The sequence below is a fragment of the Gavialis gangeticus genome, unplaced genomic scaffold (genome assembly GCF_001723915.1).
Source record: "Gavialis gangeticus isolate Ggan-Ray unplaced genomic scaffold, GavGan_comp1, whole genome shotgun sequence".
Taxonomy (NCBI): domain Eukaryota; kingdom Metazoa; phylum Chordata; order Crocodylia; family Gavialidae; genus Gavialis; species Gavialis gangeticus.
In genome coordinates this window covers 31,926,179-31,945,884 of record NW_017728996.1, presented here as the reverse complement: position 1 = coordinate 31,945,884, position 19,706 = coordinate 31,926,179, and the positions used below count along the sequence as shown (strand labels likewise).

The 19,706-nt window shown below is 39.7% G+C and overlaps 1 protein-coding gene across 2 annotated transcripts; it reads left to right on the top strand.

The window, feature by feature from the left end:
• The first annotated feature begins 6 nt into the window (after window positions 1-6).
• Window positions 7-9,847, top strand: PYGO1 (pygopus family PHD finger 1). Of its 2 annotated transcripts, XM_019504260.1 has the most exons (4): window positions 7-111; window positions 4,992-5,077; window positions 7,447-8,597; window positions 9,732-9,847. In XM_019504260.1, the coding sequence occupies exons 1-3, from the start codon at window positions 63-65 to the stop codon at window positions 8,578-8,580; spliced, it is 1,269 nt and encodes a 422-aa protein (XP_019359805.1). In that variant the 5' UTR covers window positions 7-62; the 3' UTR covers window positions 8,581-8,597; window positions 9,732-9,847. The 2 variants fall into 2 exon arrangements, with proteins under 2 accessions (XP_019359805.1, XP_019359804.1); XM_019504259.1 differs by having other exon boundaries at window positions 7,447-9,847.
• Window positions 9,848-19,706: the final 9,859 nt, after the last annotated feature.

The window sequence follows — 19,706 nt, the reverse complement described above, 5'->3', positions numbered from 1 at the left end:
CGGCGGCGGCAGCAAAGAGTCTCGATTCGCGCGGCGCGGGGAGCCATGCGCTGCGGGCTGTGATGTCCGCGGAACAGGAGAAGGACCCCGTCGCGCTCAAGAGGTCCCGAGGTGCGGCTGGGCGCGGCGGCGGCTGCCCGGGGGGAGGCTCCGGGCCTAGGACGGGGATGCGGGGTGCGGGAGCCGGGCCGCGAGGAGCCTGCCCGCCGCTCGGCTCCGGGGCGGCCGCGCCGTGGCACGCTCGTACCCAGAAGCCTTTGAAAGTAGCGCCGGGCGGCTCGGAAAGCCATGTTAAGTTTGCCCGCTTAGGCCCCGGTCCTGCGGGCCGAGCCCTCCCGCCAGCCTCGCGCGGGGCGGGGGCCTTCCTCTTCCCGGACAAAAGTTGGGAGTCCAGGAGCGCCGGTGCCTCGTACGGGGGCCGCAGCCGCGTGCGGACCGGGGCAGTGCGGGCTGTGGCACCGGACCTCGCCTCGCCAGGCGGTTGGGGTTTCCCCCTCAACGCGGCCCCCGCGGTCGTTTTATCCTGGAAGCGGGGGGGGGGCAGCTGCCTCCTCTTGGCCAGGCTGGGCTGGGGAGATTGCAGTTCAGCCCCAGCCACGGATGTGTTAGGAAAAGAGGTGAAAGCGGGGGTGTTGTCCCTCACTGCTGTTTGCTGTGCACAGCCACAGCTGCCTCTTTACCAGGGCCAAAGAAAGAAACTTCCTTGGGATGGAAATGCTGGGTGTCAGCAGGACAGCTGTCTGGGCTGGAGCTTATCGTGACATAATTCATTCTCTCTTTTTTTGTCTTCCCTTCACATTTGTCTCTGTGGGAGCTGGGGACCAGGGAGACAGGCGAGGCTTTTGCTGTGGGTCTTTCAGTCAGATGTTTACAATTCACTTGAAAGTTTTGTCCAGCACCTGGAGAGCAGCAGCCCCAATACTTATCAGATTAGCCAGAGCAAACCTGCCCTGACCACACATGGAGCTGGGATTCATTAAACAGACTGACCTCCTGAGCTGTGATCCCACGGATTCTCAAATAGGCACATAACTTGAGTAACCAATTGAACTTGGTGAGATGATTGCTCAAGGGCATATGTTTTCAGTACCAGAAGCCACGGTGGATTCTCACAAAACAGTGCACATATTAATATATTATACCCTCTTTCCCCCCCATTCTGTCTCCATAAAAATCAAGCTTTTGGGCACAGTATCCTTCTTTAGAGCTGAATAAATGTTCCCAAAAGATTTGTCTAACATCTCTTCCAACTGTACAGATTTTCCAGTAAAAAGATATACCCAAAAAACCTGTATCATCATGGCTACAACATTCCACCCCATAAAAGTTAAATATATATGTCATATATATATGACTTTTAAACATACACTCACACACACGTGTGTGTGTGACTTCATATACATACGTGTGTGTGTGACTTCAGACAGCCAAAATACAGTTTGCACAAACATGTATATATATCTTACTTATTAAGAACTGTGGTTGCAATCCTGTCAAAACCTATGGGTGTTTTAATTACCATACTATGAATAAAGGATCATGTGCAACATATTAAGTTAAGCATGTGCATGATATTCTTTGCCGATTCAGGGTTTGTTTATTAACATGGAAAATTTTAAGTTTCAACTGTATTGATGAAAACTGCAATGAGTATGTACATAGCAATATATATCTGTAATGGAGTGAAATATATATATACACACACACACCTCACTCTTCCCAAACTCAAAAAGGCTGAATGTTTTCTTTAACATTTTAACAGAGGAAAAGTAGCTCAGATGCAACAAGCACAGTCTCAGCTAAGAAGCATTTTTGTCTAGAAAAGTAAGAATGTCTGAGAATCCAGGGTTATCACAGACATTTTGCAACCTTAGCTGAGATGTCTAGTATGGTATATCTCAACATACCAGTGTTCAGCACACACTAATGAGAAGTCTGTGTGGGGGATACAAGAAGCAACTTTCAGGAAAGTTTATTTTGGCTACATTATAATGATGCTCATTCACTCTTTTTTGGAGGCATGCTAGGACTAACATTCATTTTACTTTTATGTATAAATTAAATCCATATAAAATCCAACAGGAAAATATATAAATTAATAGACCTAGCTTACATTAATGGCCTCACACAGTGAAAGATGAGGTCACAAAAGCTTAGTACTTTTTTCAAACCTAAGACATGGTTCTGCAGACCCTAGAGTGAATTAACTTTACTAATCCAAGTACTTCCATTGTTGGTGTATGGTATTACTTATGTGGGTTATAAGGTTACTCCTACGCTTAATTTTTATCGGATCCAGTTCTTGAGTGCAAGATGACACTTAATGAATGTGCAGAGCTTTGAGCAGTCCACAGTACAACAAACATTTGCTCTGGGTCCTTGGTGATGGAGCTGGTCACATGCTTACCAATCCTTGCTACCAGCTGCTGAATTTCATTGATACGAGCCAAGCATACAGTACAGTTTCCTAAGAAAACTGGCATATGGATGGAAAGTGAACATGAATGAGAGAGAAGGTAGCCTGTGTAATTGTGAATGGAAGGGAAGGTATCCACAAGACAGTGTCCATATTACTTTGATATAAGGGTTTGAGAGGCTGAGAGAATGTCTGGTTGTTGGAGACCGTAGGATTGGAATTTAGGGGATGTTTGTAATGAGCCTCCTCATAAGGAAATGTATATTTTGATACTAAATATGTACAATTCATGGGGTGCTCTACTTCACAGAGTAGTAGGGGTGCACACAGCATTTTACATTACAAACCTGTAAGAAATTGGATTTCTCTCTAAATCCCAAAGAGTTACTTTAACAGCAAATCTTGCCATGATTTGCTGTGTTGTACAAATGCTTGAGCATGAATTTATTTTCAAACCCTTACATGACAAGCATTTCCTGTGGCCTGATCTTTAAAATCTAGGACTTGAATGTACCAGTCGGTTTCCAGTAATGATTAACTGTTGATTTGAGAAGGACGTTTTTCTTGTACGTAGTGTAATGTTTTAGAAATTGTGTGTATGAAAAATGAGATGGGATTTTAACTATGACAACCAGAACAAGGAGGAAGTTATTTAAAGCAGGTACAGAATAGGATTCCTGTGCCAGGACTGGTAATTCCCTCAAAAACCTTTTATGAGTTAACCTGAGTGGAAATTGTCCTCCTCTTGAGGGAAATATAAAGGAAATCTTTACCTTTTGGCAGAAGAGTGGTTCTGAGGTGAAGGAACCTATCAAAAGTATCTGAATATCTGTTTATATTTCAGTTATTACAAAATAGGTCTTTCTCCCCTGTGTTGGTGCAGACTGCTGTAGCTGTCCACTGGGAGTCTCTCCCTACTGCCAGGGGAATCCTTGAATGACACTGATCTGTTATGGTACCTGTGCTGTGCCTACTTTGGTGACCTGTCATCCATATGCCCTGGTGATACACAGTTAGCTTCAGGTCACACGAATTTATGCCAGGGATCTTAACCGGCCAGATTTTTAGACATTTAGGCATCTACAGATGCAGGTAAGCACCTATTGGGATTTTTAAAAGCATGTGAACAGAAGTTAATGGGAGTTAAATGCTTACCTATTAGGCACTTTTATTAATCCTGGTATCTTTTTTTTTTAAGTGAATATCTGGTAACTAAGTCGGGGTGGGCAAAATGTGGCCCGGGGGTGGATGCAGTCTGCCAGGTTTGCCAAAACTCAGTAAGCGGCCCTCTGCCCAAAATAATTGCCCACCCCTGAACTAAGTGATAGTGTTGTATGCTGTAATCCAAATGTGAAGCAGAACGTTTTCACCTTCTTGGAAGTTGGAGTTTGTCAAGTTTCTAAATATAGATTATTTTAAACAACTACTAGTAGACATCTTAGCCATTGCACACTTTCCTCCGTATTTAGCAAAGAATTATTTTTTGTCGTTATGCATAATAAAAGATGTAGGCAGGTGGATATTACAGCATGGAGAATAACGAGCTTTGGTTCAGACTGCTCATATTGATGGCTCTAACATCAAAAACTGTTGGTGTCAAGTCCTACATCAGTAGCTTTCCATGCTTTGTGATTTTTGGTTTAAGATTATTACTCTTCATATTTTTAAAACAAAATTGGTTTGAATGCCAGGAAAGGGAAAATGGCTGGCCTAATGGACCATTTACCATTCATATTTCCTCTATCTGTGCAGGCTTTAAAGAATTTAAAAATAAAGTGCCATGTTTTCTTATTTAGGATCCTGTATAGCTTCAGGACCTTTTCACAATCATAGAAAAGGTATATGTGAAGGTTGAGTGAATCATGGAGTTTTCTTTATAGTAGACAAAATAAATAGCTCAAGAAGGTTAAACATCCCTGAGTTTCAGGAAACTGTGTCAGAATTGCTTTGGCTGATTGCACCAGGATGTCTTTGGAAAGGAATCTGCTCATGCAGACTCTTGTTGATCGTAATTAGTCTTATGAGGTGACCTTTTGCTCGATCAAGATTCACAATGATGGTAGCTAGAATTGGTAAGCTGGGAGGCCTGCCTAAACTGTATGCTATGTTTTCATTCATAGATTTGATTCATCTTGCTTTTTTGTTGAGAAATACTGTAATTGCCTAATTGCCTATGAATGCCAAGTGTGGGTAAGTTATGTAGGGGTTGTTTAAGTGTTTTTTTTTTTATGGTTTATTTGAAAGTTGTGTTATATGTAAAAGAAAAGAAAAGCTTTCTTAGTGGTGAAGCACCTAAGACCTGATCTCAAACCCAATTAAATGAATGGCAGTCTTTCTACTGACTGTAATGGGCTTTTAATTGGACCCCTGGTGCTAATGGAGATGGATAGCTGTACTTGTGGTGTGCTGCTTTTTACCTCAAGGTGTGTTGTGTGTGCGGCCGCCATTGTTTAAGCCTAAAATTAGGGATACTCTGCTACCCGTAAGCTTTTTCTTATCTGTGTGACAAAGGCACATATTTGTGTAACATCTACATGGAAACAAATGCAGAATTACATTGATTGAAATTTTGTAGGTGGTGATAGTGGATTGGATGGGTTAGGAGGACCAGGAGTACAACTTGGAAGCCCAGATAAGAAAAAGCGCAAGTCAAATACTCAGGTAAGTTCACTCTGGTTCTCTTGATTTTTTTTACTAAATAATGGACTCAAATGTTGTTTATTAATATAACTGTCTCTTCCATCTAGGAATACCAACCTTTTATCACAAGCAGAATGGTAGCCAAGATCTTATAAGTAAGTGCATAAGGTGACATTTTAGATCCCTGTATATCCTCAGAGGATACTAGTAACTCCCATTGAAGTTATGGGGGTTGCTTGAATCCAGTGAGGAAAGACTAGATCTCTGCTAAGCAGCACTGCTAGAGTAAACAGGCTTTGTTTAGTCATGGATTTGGTGATGAGCAGAATTTTGTTCCCAGGTTTTTAGTCTTTGGTGTAAATCTGCAGAGAATGAGGAATGGCTGTGAGATGCTTTCGCCTGCTCCCCTTGCTGCGTGTATATGCAGCACAGGACAGGGGGAGGAGAAGCATATATATGTATAGGCTTGTGAGCTAATAGAGACTTATAGTTTATGAACCCATTGGCCAGACCTTTAGTCCACTCTCGATGATTTTTCAATGCAGAGAGCCCTGAGGCAAATATGCGGCATGTCTGTACTGCTTTCATGATTTTTCTGAGAGCAGACTCTTCAGCTTGCTCCTGCTTCAGATATGCCAAACTTAGAAATGAGGTGGAGGGGGGGAAATCTTCAGGGAAGCTTCGTTGCCTTGTTTCTGTGTTTGGCTTATGTGGAGCTGAAGTGGTGATGGTGGGGGGAAGCAGACATGCTTCTTAGCAGTGCTTTCAGGAGCACTTTGAAAGTGGAGTAGGTGGTATCATCTGAATAAGTAAATATGTATGATTTTGACCTTCCTGTTAACTGGAAATGTGTATTTTCCATTTCCTGCAACAGGGTTTTTGTAGAAGGACGTAGGATATAGGCACTAGTGAGGAATACCTATATTGAGCTATATGTCCTTCATTCAGAAATGTTCACTTGTGTGTCCACTCAGTATTGTGGCTGAGAATATCTAATAGTAGTTATAACTTGGAAAATGATTTATAGAAGTCCTGTAACCACTTTTATATATGTATGCCCAATCCCACTGTTTTTTATTTCTGGTCTGTGTAGTTTTTTTATTCAAGCAATCATGGGGAAAACGCCAGCTTAAGGCACTTTCAGTTATTTCAAGTTTTCCGGTCTCTCTCTCTCTTTCTGTTCCTTCTAGTTAATGACTCTTTCCTTCTGCTGTAGAATAAGGATAACTATAGTGGGTGTGCAAATCCAATTTCCCTGTTTTGTTACCAACTACAAGGCTTGCAGAGTAGTGGAAATATGAAAATAATTTCCGCAGGTGTATGCCACTAAATATTTGGGGCCATATTCTTTTCTGTGCACCAATGACCTACATAGGGTGAGCAGCCAGAATTTTCTTCCCAAGATGGACAAGAAGGAGGATTAGTTACATAACCATTATGTAGCCATTTTTGCACCCTTTGGGTTTCACTAAACACTCCATTATGTGGGGGGTTAGATTGTAGTTTGTTGACTGCCTGTCCCCAGTTTTGAAGCCCTACCACAGAGGTCTCCCTGGTCACAGGAAATAGAGCCCCTTGAGCAGACATCTTACTACCTGTACAACTTTCAGCAGGGATACAGGATAATTACTACTTTCTAAAATCTTCATATCCTCACAGGAAAGCAAATGGGTTAGAGGAAAGATTTGCCCCTGATGTTAATAGACCAAATCTGAGTTATAACCAGAAACACCCTATATCTACTTTTAAATGCATTTAAATAGGAGTTTGGGGGTTTTAACTCTGGAATCTTGCTTCACTTAAATGAAAAAGAAAAGAAAAGCATATGGTGAGTATTTTTAGCAGTATGTTGTGGAGCTGTTTAGTTTTCATAGATTGCTTTAATAGCTTGATGACTTTTATGAAATAGATTTTAAGATGAATTCAGAAAAAGGTTATAGAAGAAGGTACTCTTCTGATACAAAACTTAACTGGCTTCCATAAAGTTCTGAATGGGAAGACACAGCACAATGGATACCTTTGTAAAAAATAAAGGGAATAAGTGGTGGTGATAGTTTTATATATCTGCCAAGAGATGAGTTCTTCCAGGGGCTGCCATATTACAACAGTCATTACTATAACTGGTGCCCTTAGTGGTAGTCTTTGTGAGAGGGACTAAGGATTGAATGAGCCTGGGTAAACTGTTTTCTGTCTTCCTTGTGGATGAAGCTTAAGCCTTCATGAGGCTTAAGCTTTCGATGGCTGTATAGCACTTGGATTGAATAAGTAGAAAGCTTTGGTTTTCTTACAAGGGTTGCCAGTTCTACAGCTTTATGGCTGAAAGCCTGTGATTTATTGCAGGGAAGCTTGCAGAAATGATCATTTTAATGTCATATTCTAAATATTTTCAGGGGTCATCTTTTCCTCCTCCATCTGAATATGCTCCACCACCGAATCCAAGCTCTGACCACCTTGTAGCTGCCAATCCCTTTGATGACAACTATAATACTGTCTCTTATAAACCACTATCTTCAGGAAGTCCTTATTTTAGCAATCCTGGTTATCCTGGCTTTGGAGGCTATAACACTTTCAGAATGCCCCCTCACATGCTGCCCAGAATGTCCTCACCGTACGGCGGTTCCTACTCTCTCAGAAGTCAACCACACGCACTCCCTCAGAACCCCGTGGGAATGGGTTTTAATCGACCTCACTCTTTCAACTTTGGTCCCCATGATAATACAGGTTTTGGAAATCAGCCAGCTTATAACAGTGGTCAGATGCCTCAAAATGTCAATATACCGAGTCAACATTTCAGACCTAACCCTGGTGAGAATTTTGGTCACATTCCTCCACAAAATTCTAATCAAATACCACACCCTGACCTGCCATCTAATTTTGGGCCTGGAAACAGTCAACATTTCCCAAATTCCCAGTTAGATTCAAACCATTCTTTTGTTCCACCCCCCAGCACATATAATCAGACAAAAACATCAGCACAAAAACAAGACTTTAGTCAAGGAGCAAACAAAACCTCCAGCCAGAACGCTACTACTCATCAGCATCACCACAGAACGGATGATATTGTAAATCAAGGTAACACTGATTTAAAAACAGTTAATCGAAACAATGTAGTAAATCAAGACAACAACCATCCTAATAACGGTGATAACACTAATAGTCGTGCTAATGGGACCCAGAACAAGTCCCGTCAGGCTAGACCTGCAGCTGAAGGATGCAACTCTGAAAAGAGCAGCAAAACACCTCTCCATCCCAGTCGTCATGGTCATTCATCCTCTGAGCCAGTCTATCCATGTGGAATTTGTACACATGAAGTTAATGATGACCAGGATGCCATCTTGTGTGAAGCTTCTTGTCAAAAATGGTTTCATCGGATCTGTACAGGGATGACTGAATCAGCGTATGGCCTTCTTACTGCAGAAGCATCAGCAGTATGGGGCTGTGATACCTGCATGGCTGAAAAGGATGTCCAGTTGATGCGCACTAGAGAAACTGCTGGGCCACCTACACTGAATACTGATGGGTGAAGACATGCTTTGATGTGGTGAGCTACAGAAGTACAGCTGTTAATACGTAATTCATCTTCTGCAGACAATCAAGCTTTGTTTGATTGGTTCTTTATGTAGTCTAATTATTTCCACTCATTAAATTCCATCTCAGTTTCTGTACTCTTAGTTTAGGCTTGCGAGTGTTGAAACTTTGATCAGAAACATTACAAAACATTTGAATCTGCAAAACATGACTGATGTTTATTTGATCACAAGCAGGTTTTGCATATTAAAAATGTATTTACTGAATTATTGATGTCAGAACTTACGACTCCATGAATACAAGCTAACAGTAAGTTCTGAGCCTTAATGGTACTATATATTGGAAGCATTCATTTTGTGACTGTCCACTGCAGTTTAGCTGATGTCAGTGCCATGCCCCCTTTAAAGAAGTGGAATGAAGGAAGAGGAGTATTTATGATTTTTAATGGTTTTACAGTGAATGCTAAAGATTTGAAATGTGCTTTAATATTTCTGAAAGGATGACATATCCTGTTTATTTTAATATTTGTGACATTTACACTTAATACAATGAAACCTCAGCAATCCTCTCATATTCATATTTCCAAAAAAAGAAATGTTGTTTCCTGATTTCTCAGCAAGTATTTAGTTGCAAAGGACTTCCATGAGTTCTTGTGTTACTATGAATTCACAATATTTACAAAATATATGATAGAAGTGCATTTAAAATTTAAAAAAAATATATTTTTGTTAAGCTACCATTCAAAAGTTAGGGATGTCATAATTAAGGCTGTTCATTCAACCTTAATTTGGTCATCTTGTGTATATGCACTACGATACAGCCTGTAATTGCATTATCATGTTCTACCTCCTTTTACAGCAGCATGAAGAAGAGCACAGGAAAGAGTATCTTTCTTTCCTCTTTCAGTGTCCCACACTACAGTGACCCAAGGCAGCTGGGGTGAGCAGTTACAGAGGAAGTCCTGCTCATCTCCTGCAGCTATCTGCTGGAGCATACTTGGTCTCCCTTTGGGGATAACTTATGCATAGCCCATTTGGATTTGTGAGGGGGTGGAGCATGTTTAACACAGACCAAATCTTACAAGAACTTAGTGTTCCTTTTTTTCGGTTGTGTAATTTGTCAAAAAATGGGTGATTTTTTTCCACAGGTAAAGGAAAAGTTACAACCCCGACACTACAGTGGCCTCTCTGCTGAACTTCCTCTATGTTCCAAAGTTCTGGATCATCTCAACAAAACGGTTTTGAGATTTTTTTTTTAAATGGGTGAAGAAGCAATGTAATTTTCCCTAGTCTCATTCTCAGAGAGCAGAACCATTGCATTTTCCATGTTGGAGATGGCCAGCATGGAAAATGTCAACCTGAACAAGGTTATAAACCCCTGTTTTCAGTTGCTTACAATAAGTACTGAGAAACCCTAATTACATGCAGTGCTAAAATGATAGGCAGTACATTCTTACTCTGTGCTGTGAGGTATTATTGTTACTGAAACCAGACACTTGCCAAACATCACAAGTGTTATTATCATTGTTTAGAAAGTGCTCAGATACTATGGGAATGAGCTATATAAGAACCTGTATAGCAGTGGTTCTCAGCCTTTTTTGTACCAGGACCCATTTGTAAACATCAGTGGCCAGAGGTCCTAACCCAGTGCCCCTCACTCCTGACTCGCTGCCCCGAGGCCCCAGCCCCACAGTGTGTAGGGCAGGAACTCTGCCATCCTGCAAAGGAAAAGCCACAGTATCCCACATTTTTCTCGTTTAAAAGAGAATTCATTTTTAAAGTTTGTTCATGACCCTTTCATATATTCTTGTGACCCACAGGTTGAGAAACGCTGCTGTATAGCATAGAAATGTCAAAATACAGATTGTTATGTTATCCTTCCTATTCATTAAAGTTAATTGTTTCCCAATTTAGTACATGACCATGAGGTTCTGATGTAATTGTGTTTCTAAATGTTACTTGGACATGTGTCCTTTATATGTATGTGTGGACCCCCTTTAATTTTACAGGTTACACATGAATAGTTACTAGAGAAGAGGCTAGTTGAGGAGAGAGGTTAAGTATGAATGCCCATCATCCTTGGATTTGTTTGCTCCCCATCTTGTGTACAGCTTGTTTACATTCAGAAGAGAGCTTCTGCAGAATCTGGGGGAAAAGAGATCATGTCCAGAGACGGTGGTAATTCTAAACCTTTTTAGATTCTAGCAAGGAGATGTGAAAGAGGCTTTTGGGACAATTTGGACCTCTGTTGGTAGCTAATTAGCTTTATCCGCTACTAAGACTGAACTTTAGTTGTTTTTTTTTTATTATTTTACTGGCTTGATCATGTAGAGTAGAAATCTGTGTTTAAAAATGTATTTGCGTAATTTCCCAGCGACTTACCTACTTCAGTTCTAATTTGGTATCTGAAGTGGAAATGTAAAACCCAAACCTTGTTTGTATACAGCTTTTGTCCCTGAGGTGAGGATGCTTTCACTGCACGTGTGCTGTTGGTGATACCATATTTTCTTCTAGATTTCTAAACAAATAGAAGATTTTAATATTTTATTCTCAGACATCCACTTAGGATTTTACATTCTGGTGTAAGAGTCAGATGTTATATTTAAAATTAACACTATATTTTCTGGCAACCTCTTTCTACCTATCCCAATATTTGAGATTAGTTAAGGGCTTCTTATCTGGTAAGTTATTTCACCAAGACTGCAGTATTCATACATGTGTGGTTTGGTGTTTTTTGGCCATTTTTGTAAATAATCTGTTACATACCTTGTTTTTGTAAGAACTTAGCTTGTGTATTTGTGAAACTTAATTCTTACAGCTGGTTCCAGTTTTCTAACTGGTAAGCAGTTTCTGGGGGAGATGAAAACTGGTGAGTTTTAATGCAAATATTCAGTTTTGCAAATAAAAGTTGTTAGCAGATGTTATCTTCAAAGTAACAAAATTAAAAAGCTATCATAGCATTGAACTTGAGAGATATTTACAAGGGAAAAGGTACTCTTTCTCTCTTTCTCTTTCCGGAATAAATTAACTCAGGGCTGTTCATCATCTACATGGCTGGGCCACACTCTTTGCGAGCTGCAGCAGTGAGGACAACACGCTACCTGGGCCACACCAATGTGAGCTGTGGGACCCCTGGGTCACACACCACACAAGTGCTGCCCTGATGCACCATGCAGGTGCCCAAGGCTGCAAACTACCCTAGAACTGTGATGTGTGCCATGTCACTGTGCCCCCTGGGGCAGAGGCAGGAAGCAGAAGGGGGAAAGGGGAACCTGGAGCCCCTGGCTGATGCTGCAGCCAGAGAAAAATAAGAGCCCAGGGGCTGCATATTAACCTCTCATGGACTGCATGTGGCCGCCAGGATGCCAGTTAGACAGCTCTAAATTGCAGTTCAAGGATGTACTGGAAAAAGAACAGTTATGTTTATAGTAGGGTAGTAGGAATGTGTCAGCTGTTTAGAATTAGAACCATGCTAGCTATGGGAAAGGGGGAGTTATAATATAGCTGACTTTTTTATACTTTTCATGAAACCATTTATATTGAGGTACCATGTTATCCTTTCAATATTGATGTTTTAGATTGTACTGGTGCTGTACGCCAAAATAGTATATGGATTTTGTAAATCTGCAAACCTGAAGATTTTTTTTTGTGGAAAATGGAGGATGCTGGTCAGTCCCACATCCTTTTTAAATGGCTCATAATGCTGTTGGATAGAATGATTTTGCAGTAGCATGGCTGTATTGCCCGAACTATTGAATTTTATCACGGGTAAAATAAATACCTGGAAACATGTTTAAACAGCCTTTACTACTAATATGCTTGTTTGTGCCTAAGACCATTTTAAATGTGCAGATATTTAATGTACCCTATTGTTTTGTAATTAGTGATGGGATGGGGAAATGGGTGTCAAAAATCCCATCCTTTTCTCTTACTGATCTCTCTGTAATCTTAGACAAATTTAGTGTATGATCTACATTGTATATTGTCCAGCTCACTCTTCATCCATAACATAGGAGTAAAACTTACTTCATATGGGTGCTGAGAAGTTTAGGTATATGATAATTGCAGATGAAAGGGAGTAGAGAAGTTGAAAGTAGTGTTATAACATCTTTAGTGTTTGCTGTGTTTAAAATGTGTAATTTTCAGGGTTGCTCAAAGAAGAGCATACTTTTAAATCTGTATAATATTGTTGCTTATATAACAATACTGTAAAATGCACTTTGAGATGTACTTAACCCTGAGCATATGAGTCATTCTAATATAGTCTATGGAATTACATGCCTACAGTTAACACTCAGAGTGTTTGCGGGATCAGGGCCTTTGTTTGAACTTGATCATTTTTTTAGAGATTCTTAAATTGACTGGATTTTTGGGTTTGAGATTTTTACAAAATCAATGGTGTTCACATTTAGCACCTTTTTTAACATTGCTCTTTTTTCCAACTTGATAGAAATGAATAACTTCTGCATAAAATATCTTCTCATTTTATATATAGTTGCCTGCCAGTAAAAGTAGCTGTGTAACATTTTATAAAAAAAGAAAGTCATGCTTCTTATCATGTTGTATGTGACTTAAATGACTGTTTCATATTAAAACTAGTCCTTCCTTATGTACTGCTTACATATACCTGTTTTGGGATATCAGTTCAGTACTTTTATACAATCTTGAATGTGTTCCACATTGGTGACATGTATTTTTGCAACAACTTTTTTTTTTTTGGTTATAAATTAGAGCATGTCTGAAGTAATACATGCATTAGTGCTGTGGTGTGTGGCAAAGTTAATGTATGTAATTCAAATTGGAAAAAAGTTTCCAGACTTTGTCCAACATGAACCCTATAGCAAGGGATTAAATTACTATGTAATACAAATGATTTCATATCATGATGTGTTTTAAGCTACTCTATGAAGTATGTGAAACATTATTGTTTATGGATTGGTAGCTGGCCTGGTATTCTTGCTAGAATGCGGTGTGTTAGACGGTAGCAATTCATGATAACTAATACAGTGAATACTTTTCAAAACACAGCATTTATGTATAGTGTGATCTTTGCATTTTTGTTATTGTGTCTTGCTTTGATTTTCTTAATGTATCACTGACAAATGGGTGCTTATTTAGTTGTATATAACAGGTGTGACAATCCAATTATATCACTTAGTTTGTGGTTTAAAAAAACTTTTTTTTCACCTACTGGACATGGACTTAAAAATGCAGGAGGCAGCTGATGCTGATGTATTTTAAATTTATTCTTGTAATGGTTGAATTCCAAGGCTTTCTTGAGGATTTGCTATATTAGAATAGCTTATTCTTTAAAATTAGAGAGAATTAAGTGTACTTAAAGCAAACTCTAAAACAAGGCAATATAACTATGATGTGCTATGTTCTGAATGTGAGTGTTCTCTAGTTTACATAAGATGTATTTCTTGTAGGGTGGTGTTTTTGCTGTATGAAAATCGTAATAAAGGGTCCTACTCAGGCCATAAGTACTTTTAGGATTTGATCCTGCGAAATGCTGAGTGTGCCACCTCTTAACTCAATGAACTGGGAGTGCTCACCCCATAGCATAGGCAGTATTAATATGGTTCTGTATTTTGGCTCATCTAGGTGTACAATCCTGTACAGCCATCTGCAGAAATGACACATCCCAAAAGTTTAAGAAATACCTCTTTCTTGCATTTCTGAGTTTGGCCTATATCGTGTATTTCAGTTACAGTCTGGTATTGAAAAATGCTTTAACTCTTGGGGCTGACTCCATAATTATTTCGTCTTCTCCTTCTTTTTGAAGAGTGTTTTATGAATTTCTGTCAGTGATAACTGGGGGTGAATGTTGAGTGGAAAAAAAAAGATTGAGATGTGACTGAAGTTTCAGAGAAAGGAGGTTTATAGTCTTTTGGATTTTTAGTCACGGATAAGATTATTTTGGTGCAGAGAAATGTAATTTAAGCAATACTCAATGTTCAGTATTATAATTTATGAAGAATTAAACAAAAATATTGATAGTGCCAAGGAATGTCTTTTATATTTTCAGGTGTTTGCCTTCTCTAGTATATCCGGATATCCAACAAAAATCATGTTTAAATCTGAACTTCCATGTAATATGCAGAGGATAATTGTACTTTTCAGCTTTTTTATATTTGTTTTTCCTTTCATTAGGTAATAGTGAATTTTTTTAGCTTTAAAATGCAAAATATGGTGATTGTAGATTTTAAAAATGTTACTAGCAATCATTTCTCACAACCTGCATGTGTAGACTTGGGGATTCTGTGTTTTTCATGCTTTCTCACTTGTCCTTCGTTTGGCTTTTCCCTTTCAGTGTTAAAGTTGAATTAAAAAAAATAAGGCAAGCTACAGATCTACTGTCTTGCGTATGATGCATAACATGAGCGTATAAATATTGTTGATACTTTGTTTTTAAAACCAGAAAAAATGTTATAATTGTCATATTTGTCTAGTAGGAGGTATATGCTGCTTATCAGAATGTAGATCCTGCTTTGACAGAAAATGTATATGGCAGGTTTTCTCAAATGCTGCATGTAACTTTGTTGCTTTTCCTGTTGTTTGGCTTCAGTTTCTTTCAAAATAAAGCTAATTTCCAAGGGGAAAAAATCCTGTTGATCTTGTGCAGAGAATTAATTGTTCAAACTAAATTTAATTTGTTAAATTGGTTAAGGCCCAACCCTGAGCCAGGGTGAAATCTCATTACCCTGACAAGGCACAAGGCAGTATCTTTTTGGGAGGTTTAGCTAATGTGGCACCATGCTAGAGAGCACCATGACCTCTTAGTTTCTTTCTCCTCTTCTAGAGGTTATTCTTCTAGTGGAGGTGTGTCAAAGATATAGCCTGCAGGTGAAATCTGGCTTGCAGAGCCCTGTTGTCTGGCCCCTGGTGTTGCTTCTGGGTCCAGAGTTAACTCACACTCGGCGTGTAGTGTGTGCTAGACTAGCCCTGGGTGCAGGGCTCCAGATATGCACCATATACGTTGCCTACTCCCACCAGCCTAAGACCTGCACAGCATGCAGTGTCTGCTTTGCCTGGTTCAAGATCTATGCAGCACGCAGTGCCTGCTTCAGGACCTGTGCTGCATGCAGCCCTCACTCCAGCTGATCCCAGGCAGGTGCTGCATGCATCACAGGTCCCAGACTGGCCAGAATAGGTGCCACATAAACTGGATCCAGCACTGGGGGGGCCGTGGGACCAGCTATGTGCTATTCGTTTGGCCCATAGAGCAGCCTTGTACCACTCATCTGGCCTGTGGGATCAGATGAGTTTGACAACCCTTTTCTAGATGGACACTAGCTCAAAACAACATCTGAGCAGATGTTATAATGCTATAAGGCAGGGGTTTTCAACCTTTTTTGGTTGGTGTACCCCCTCTGGCTGGCTGAGAAGCAGGGAGTCCCCTGTGGTAAAACTGGAAGCACTGGCAGTCAAACCAAAAGTGCTGCCAGTGGAACCGGAAGTGTCCCCACTTCTCTGTGCCACTGCTGCATACCTTCTGGGGCCTTCCCAGGTACCCCCAGGGGTACGTGTACCCCTGGCTGGCAACCCTTGCTGTAAGCTTTTTGGACCTGTATCCTGCTTTTATGGACATCAGACACTATCTGTCTCTAAGTATTTGTAGAGTTCTTTGAGCATGTGAAGTGGCAAGAATTATTATTTTTATAAAGCTCCTGCACTTTTCTTGGTAAATGTGTCAATATAAAACATTAAAATATCAAAAGTAAAACATGAATGATGTTTAAATACAATGATTCACCAATAACAGTACTCAAAACCCTAGTATCATCATCCCAAGAAGCATCTGGATCATACTCAAGAAAGCATTATTTAGAATAAAAAGCATCTCTGAAGCTTCCATCTTTCTTTTTCAAATGGACACTATGGCTGGGTTGGGTATTTAGAAGAAGCCAGAACAAGGAACATGCTATGAAATAGAAAGAGTACACACTTAAAGCCAACACAAGGAAATACTTTTCACCTGGATACCCTACCATAGGAAGTTAAGTTCTGGTAAAGGGATAGATATTTTGTTGGTAAGTAGAAGATCCAGAATTGTAATAGTAAATAATTAAAAAGGTGGCAGGGATATAAATCCAAATCCTTTCAGGGAGAGAAAGGAATAGGAAGAAGGAATAAACTGTTATCATTGGCATATTGCCCTTTAACTGTTTACTACAGAGTTTTTTTGTGCTTTCCTGTGATTCTAATAGGGGGAGGAGTGGGGAGGAATACTGGCCTGCATGAGCATTAGTCTTGTCCAGTCTGGCAAATCTTGTGCATTTTAATTTGGTGTGAACCACTGAGCCACAGCTGGGTCACCTGTGCAAATAAGCTAGAAGGGTAGAAAACTGAAAGGCCAGTATCCATGACATACTGGCAGTTTGTGACTCGTGGAGATCTGCCACATAGCCCAGTTGCTCTCTGATTAAGGGTCTATAAAGTGGCAGTCTTTGGTTAATTTACTAAAATTTAAATCAGTATAGTTTATTGAAGGTCTCCTATGAATTATTTTACTTTTTTGTTTTTACTTAAAACCTCCAGTTCCCAAGTAAATGGGTTAATGTCTTTGTTAAATGTTATACATTGGAGATACTTGGTGTAACTAAATTACACAGAAGAAATGCATGTAACCATAATTAAAGCCCATCCTGCTCAAAATTATACATATATTTCTTATGCAAGGAATAAGTAATGAGTATTTTGTCTCTGATATTTCTCTTTTGATTGTATGGACGTATGCTTTTTTATTTAAACCAAACTATCTTGGCAATCTAAAAAGAATGGCAGCATTCAGGATAGAATTAGGACACTTTGTTATGAATGAGCCCATCAAGCTCAAGCCATACCTCCCCACTGTATAGATTTGAATTGATACATATTTTATTTTTACATATTTCAATATAAGTTTCAGCAGAAACACTGCTAGGTAACAAAACAAAACAAAACAAAACAAAACAAAACAAAACAAAACAAAACCTCTTCATTTTTCCACTGCTCCAGGATACATAGGTAAGACTCCTTAAAAATTAGTTTAATTTACCTCTCTTATACCCAGCTTGTTATATATCTGAACACAGAACAAGAATAATTTTATTTTTCCCATATTTCTCTGTGGTAGGGAAGTATTTCCATTCCTGGTATAAAGCTAGGGAGCAGAAGGCATAGACAGAATAAACATCCTATTTTGTTCCTGTTCATGTCAATGGGAAAACACCCATTCAGTGTTATACTGTAATGCTATTAAGTGATGTGCCAAAGGCCATATGACAGAAACTTTCATGTGTGTCTAAATTCCATTTTTTTAAAGAGTGACATAGGAGTTTAAGTCTTGCTGACTTACAATGAAAACTTTTACCTTTGCAGCACTCTGAATATTATTTTATCCCAGAACCATGAATTTAAATCGGATCTCCCAGATTTCAGTCCACTGTTTTTTTCCAGGCAAGAAATCTGCTGATGTTGACAAGTTAGAGAGAGCGGGGCGGGGGGAGAGATGGTTCACAGAAAGTTCCCATTAAAATGTTCTTGCTTTTCAAAATGATTAGAATCCTTGCTATCCTGATTATGTTGCTAAGATAACCATTTGTAGCTTTCATAAGGCATTCGCTATTTGAACAGTGCTTTGAAAAGATAAATGATCAAATACGCTAGAAAATGAAATCTGGTTATTCCCCACAGACACTAACTTTAGATGTTAAGTGAAAAAAGAAGAAATTTGAGCTTGTGTGTGCAGGGCTGCTCAGTTTCTCTAGGTCACATTAGAAAGATGCATCAAAGAAAGACTTTTTGAGTTCTTTTCTATTTTTGTAACTAGTTCCAGATAATTGTACACTCCTAAAACATAGCCAAGTGGTGGGAAAACCATAGAGCACGAGTTTCTCTAACATGTTTGGTTTGACTTCCAAGGGACATTGGCCAGAAGCAGAGATGATTTAGTTTTTCTCTCTGATTACCTTCCCTCCACTGTTTTGGCAGTGACTGTGTTGCTGTTTTGTTTGTATGTTTGAAGAAGCAACAGTCCACAAATTAGCTCCTGAATTTATGAAAGAGAGAATGCAAAATAGACTGTTGAAGCCCATATCTGGAATTGCAAGTATGACGTAATTACCTTTAGAGGACATCTGGAAGTTTCAGTGTATCACTAGATCTATTCTAAGTGCTTGATAGTTTTATTTTCCCCATTCCTTCCCCCACTCCCCAGCATTTATAAAACTAACAACAGTCTGTCTGTTATGGAAACATACTTGGGATAAGAAGAGCTGCATTCCATCTGATGTCGCTTTAAGTGCAAGTGATGAAAAGCAGAACTCTGCCTGATCTTATTATCTTTGTAACCAAGTTAACTCACATCTGCAGTAGGATTGTATTTGTCAATTAACCTTGACTATAGTAGTATAGAAAATATAAAAATATAAGTGTATTTATAAGAACAAAATATTTCCCATAGACTTTGCAACTAATATTGTAGCCTCATGGTCAGGTTTGGGGTTTTGCTACTGCATAATAGACTGTTTCCATACAGCATACAAGCTAAATAAGGCATTGTTTTTCAAACTTCCTAAAATCACCAGACTTTTATATAATTTCTTCTGCCACGAAACATGTAGCTGTCACTCTACAGGTCACATGAGCTGATGTGGAGCTAGGCAAAGGGGTCTCCCAGCCATGGAAGCCTGCTTCTTGCTGATACCAGCGTCAAGGCCCATTCGATCTAATGCAAAATCCAACAATCATGCCTTCTGGGGGGAGGTGTGATTATGTGGAGCACATGTTAGATCTAATCATGCCTTTACCTGTAGGTGTAGAGGGGGCCTCAGTTGCAACGTTGGGGATCCAAGGCAGTGGTTCCCACCCTTTTTTTCCCCATGCCCGGCTGCGGGGAGTAGAGTGCAGCGGTGGCCTGGGGGCAGAAGCTCCCAGCACACAGCATTGCTAATTTTTTTGTGCCGTGCCACTGGCATTGCCCTCATGACCCTCATTTGGGTCATGACCTGGGGTTGTGAACAGCTGATCTAAGGTCTCAGTCTTTTAACTGGTCCTGAATGGGAACATGGATCCACCTGCATAAAGCTCATTGCAGGATTTGTTTAATTTAGACTCTAATCCTCAAAACACTTTGTTTC

Excerpts from the sequence above, each read along its gene's own strand:
- PYGO1 (XM_019504260.1), top strand. The coding sequence starts at position 63 with ATGTCCGCGGAACAGGAGAAGGACCCCGTCGCGCTCAAGAGGTCCCGA. Across the intron at positions 112-4,991 it reads CGCGCTCAAGAGGTCCCGAG|GTGGTGATAGTGGATTGGAT; the intron begins GTGCGGCTGGGC and ends GAAATTTTGTAG. Across the intron at positions 5,078-7,446 it reads AGCGCAAGTCAAATACTCAG|GGGTCATCTTTTCCTCCTCC; the intron begins GTAAGTTCACTC and ends AAATATTTTCAG.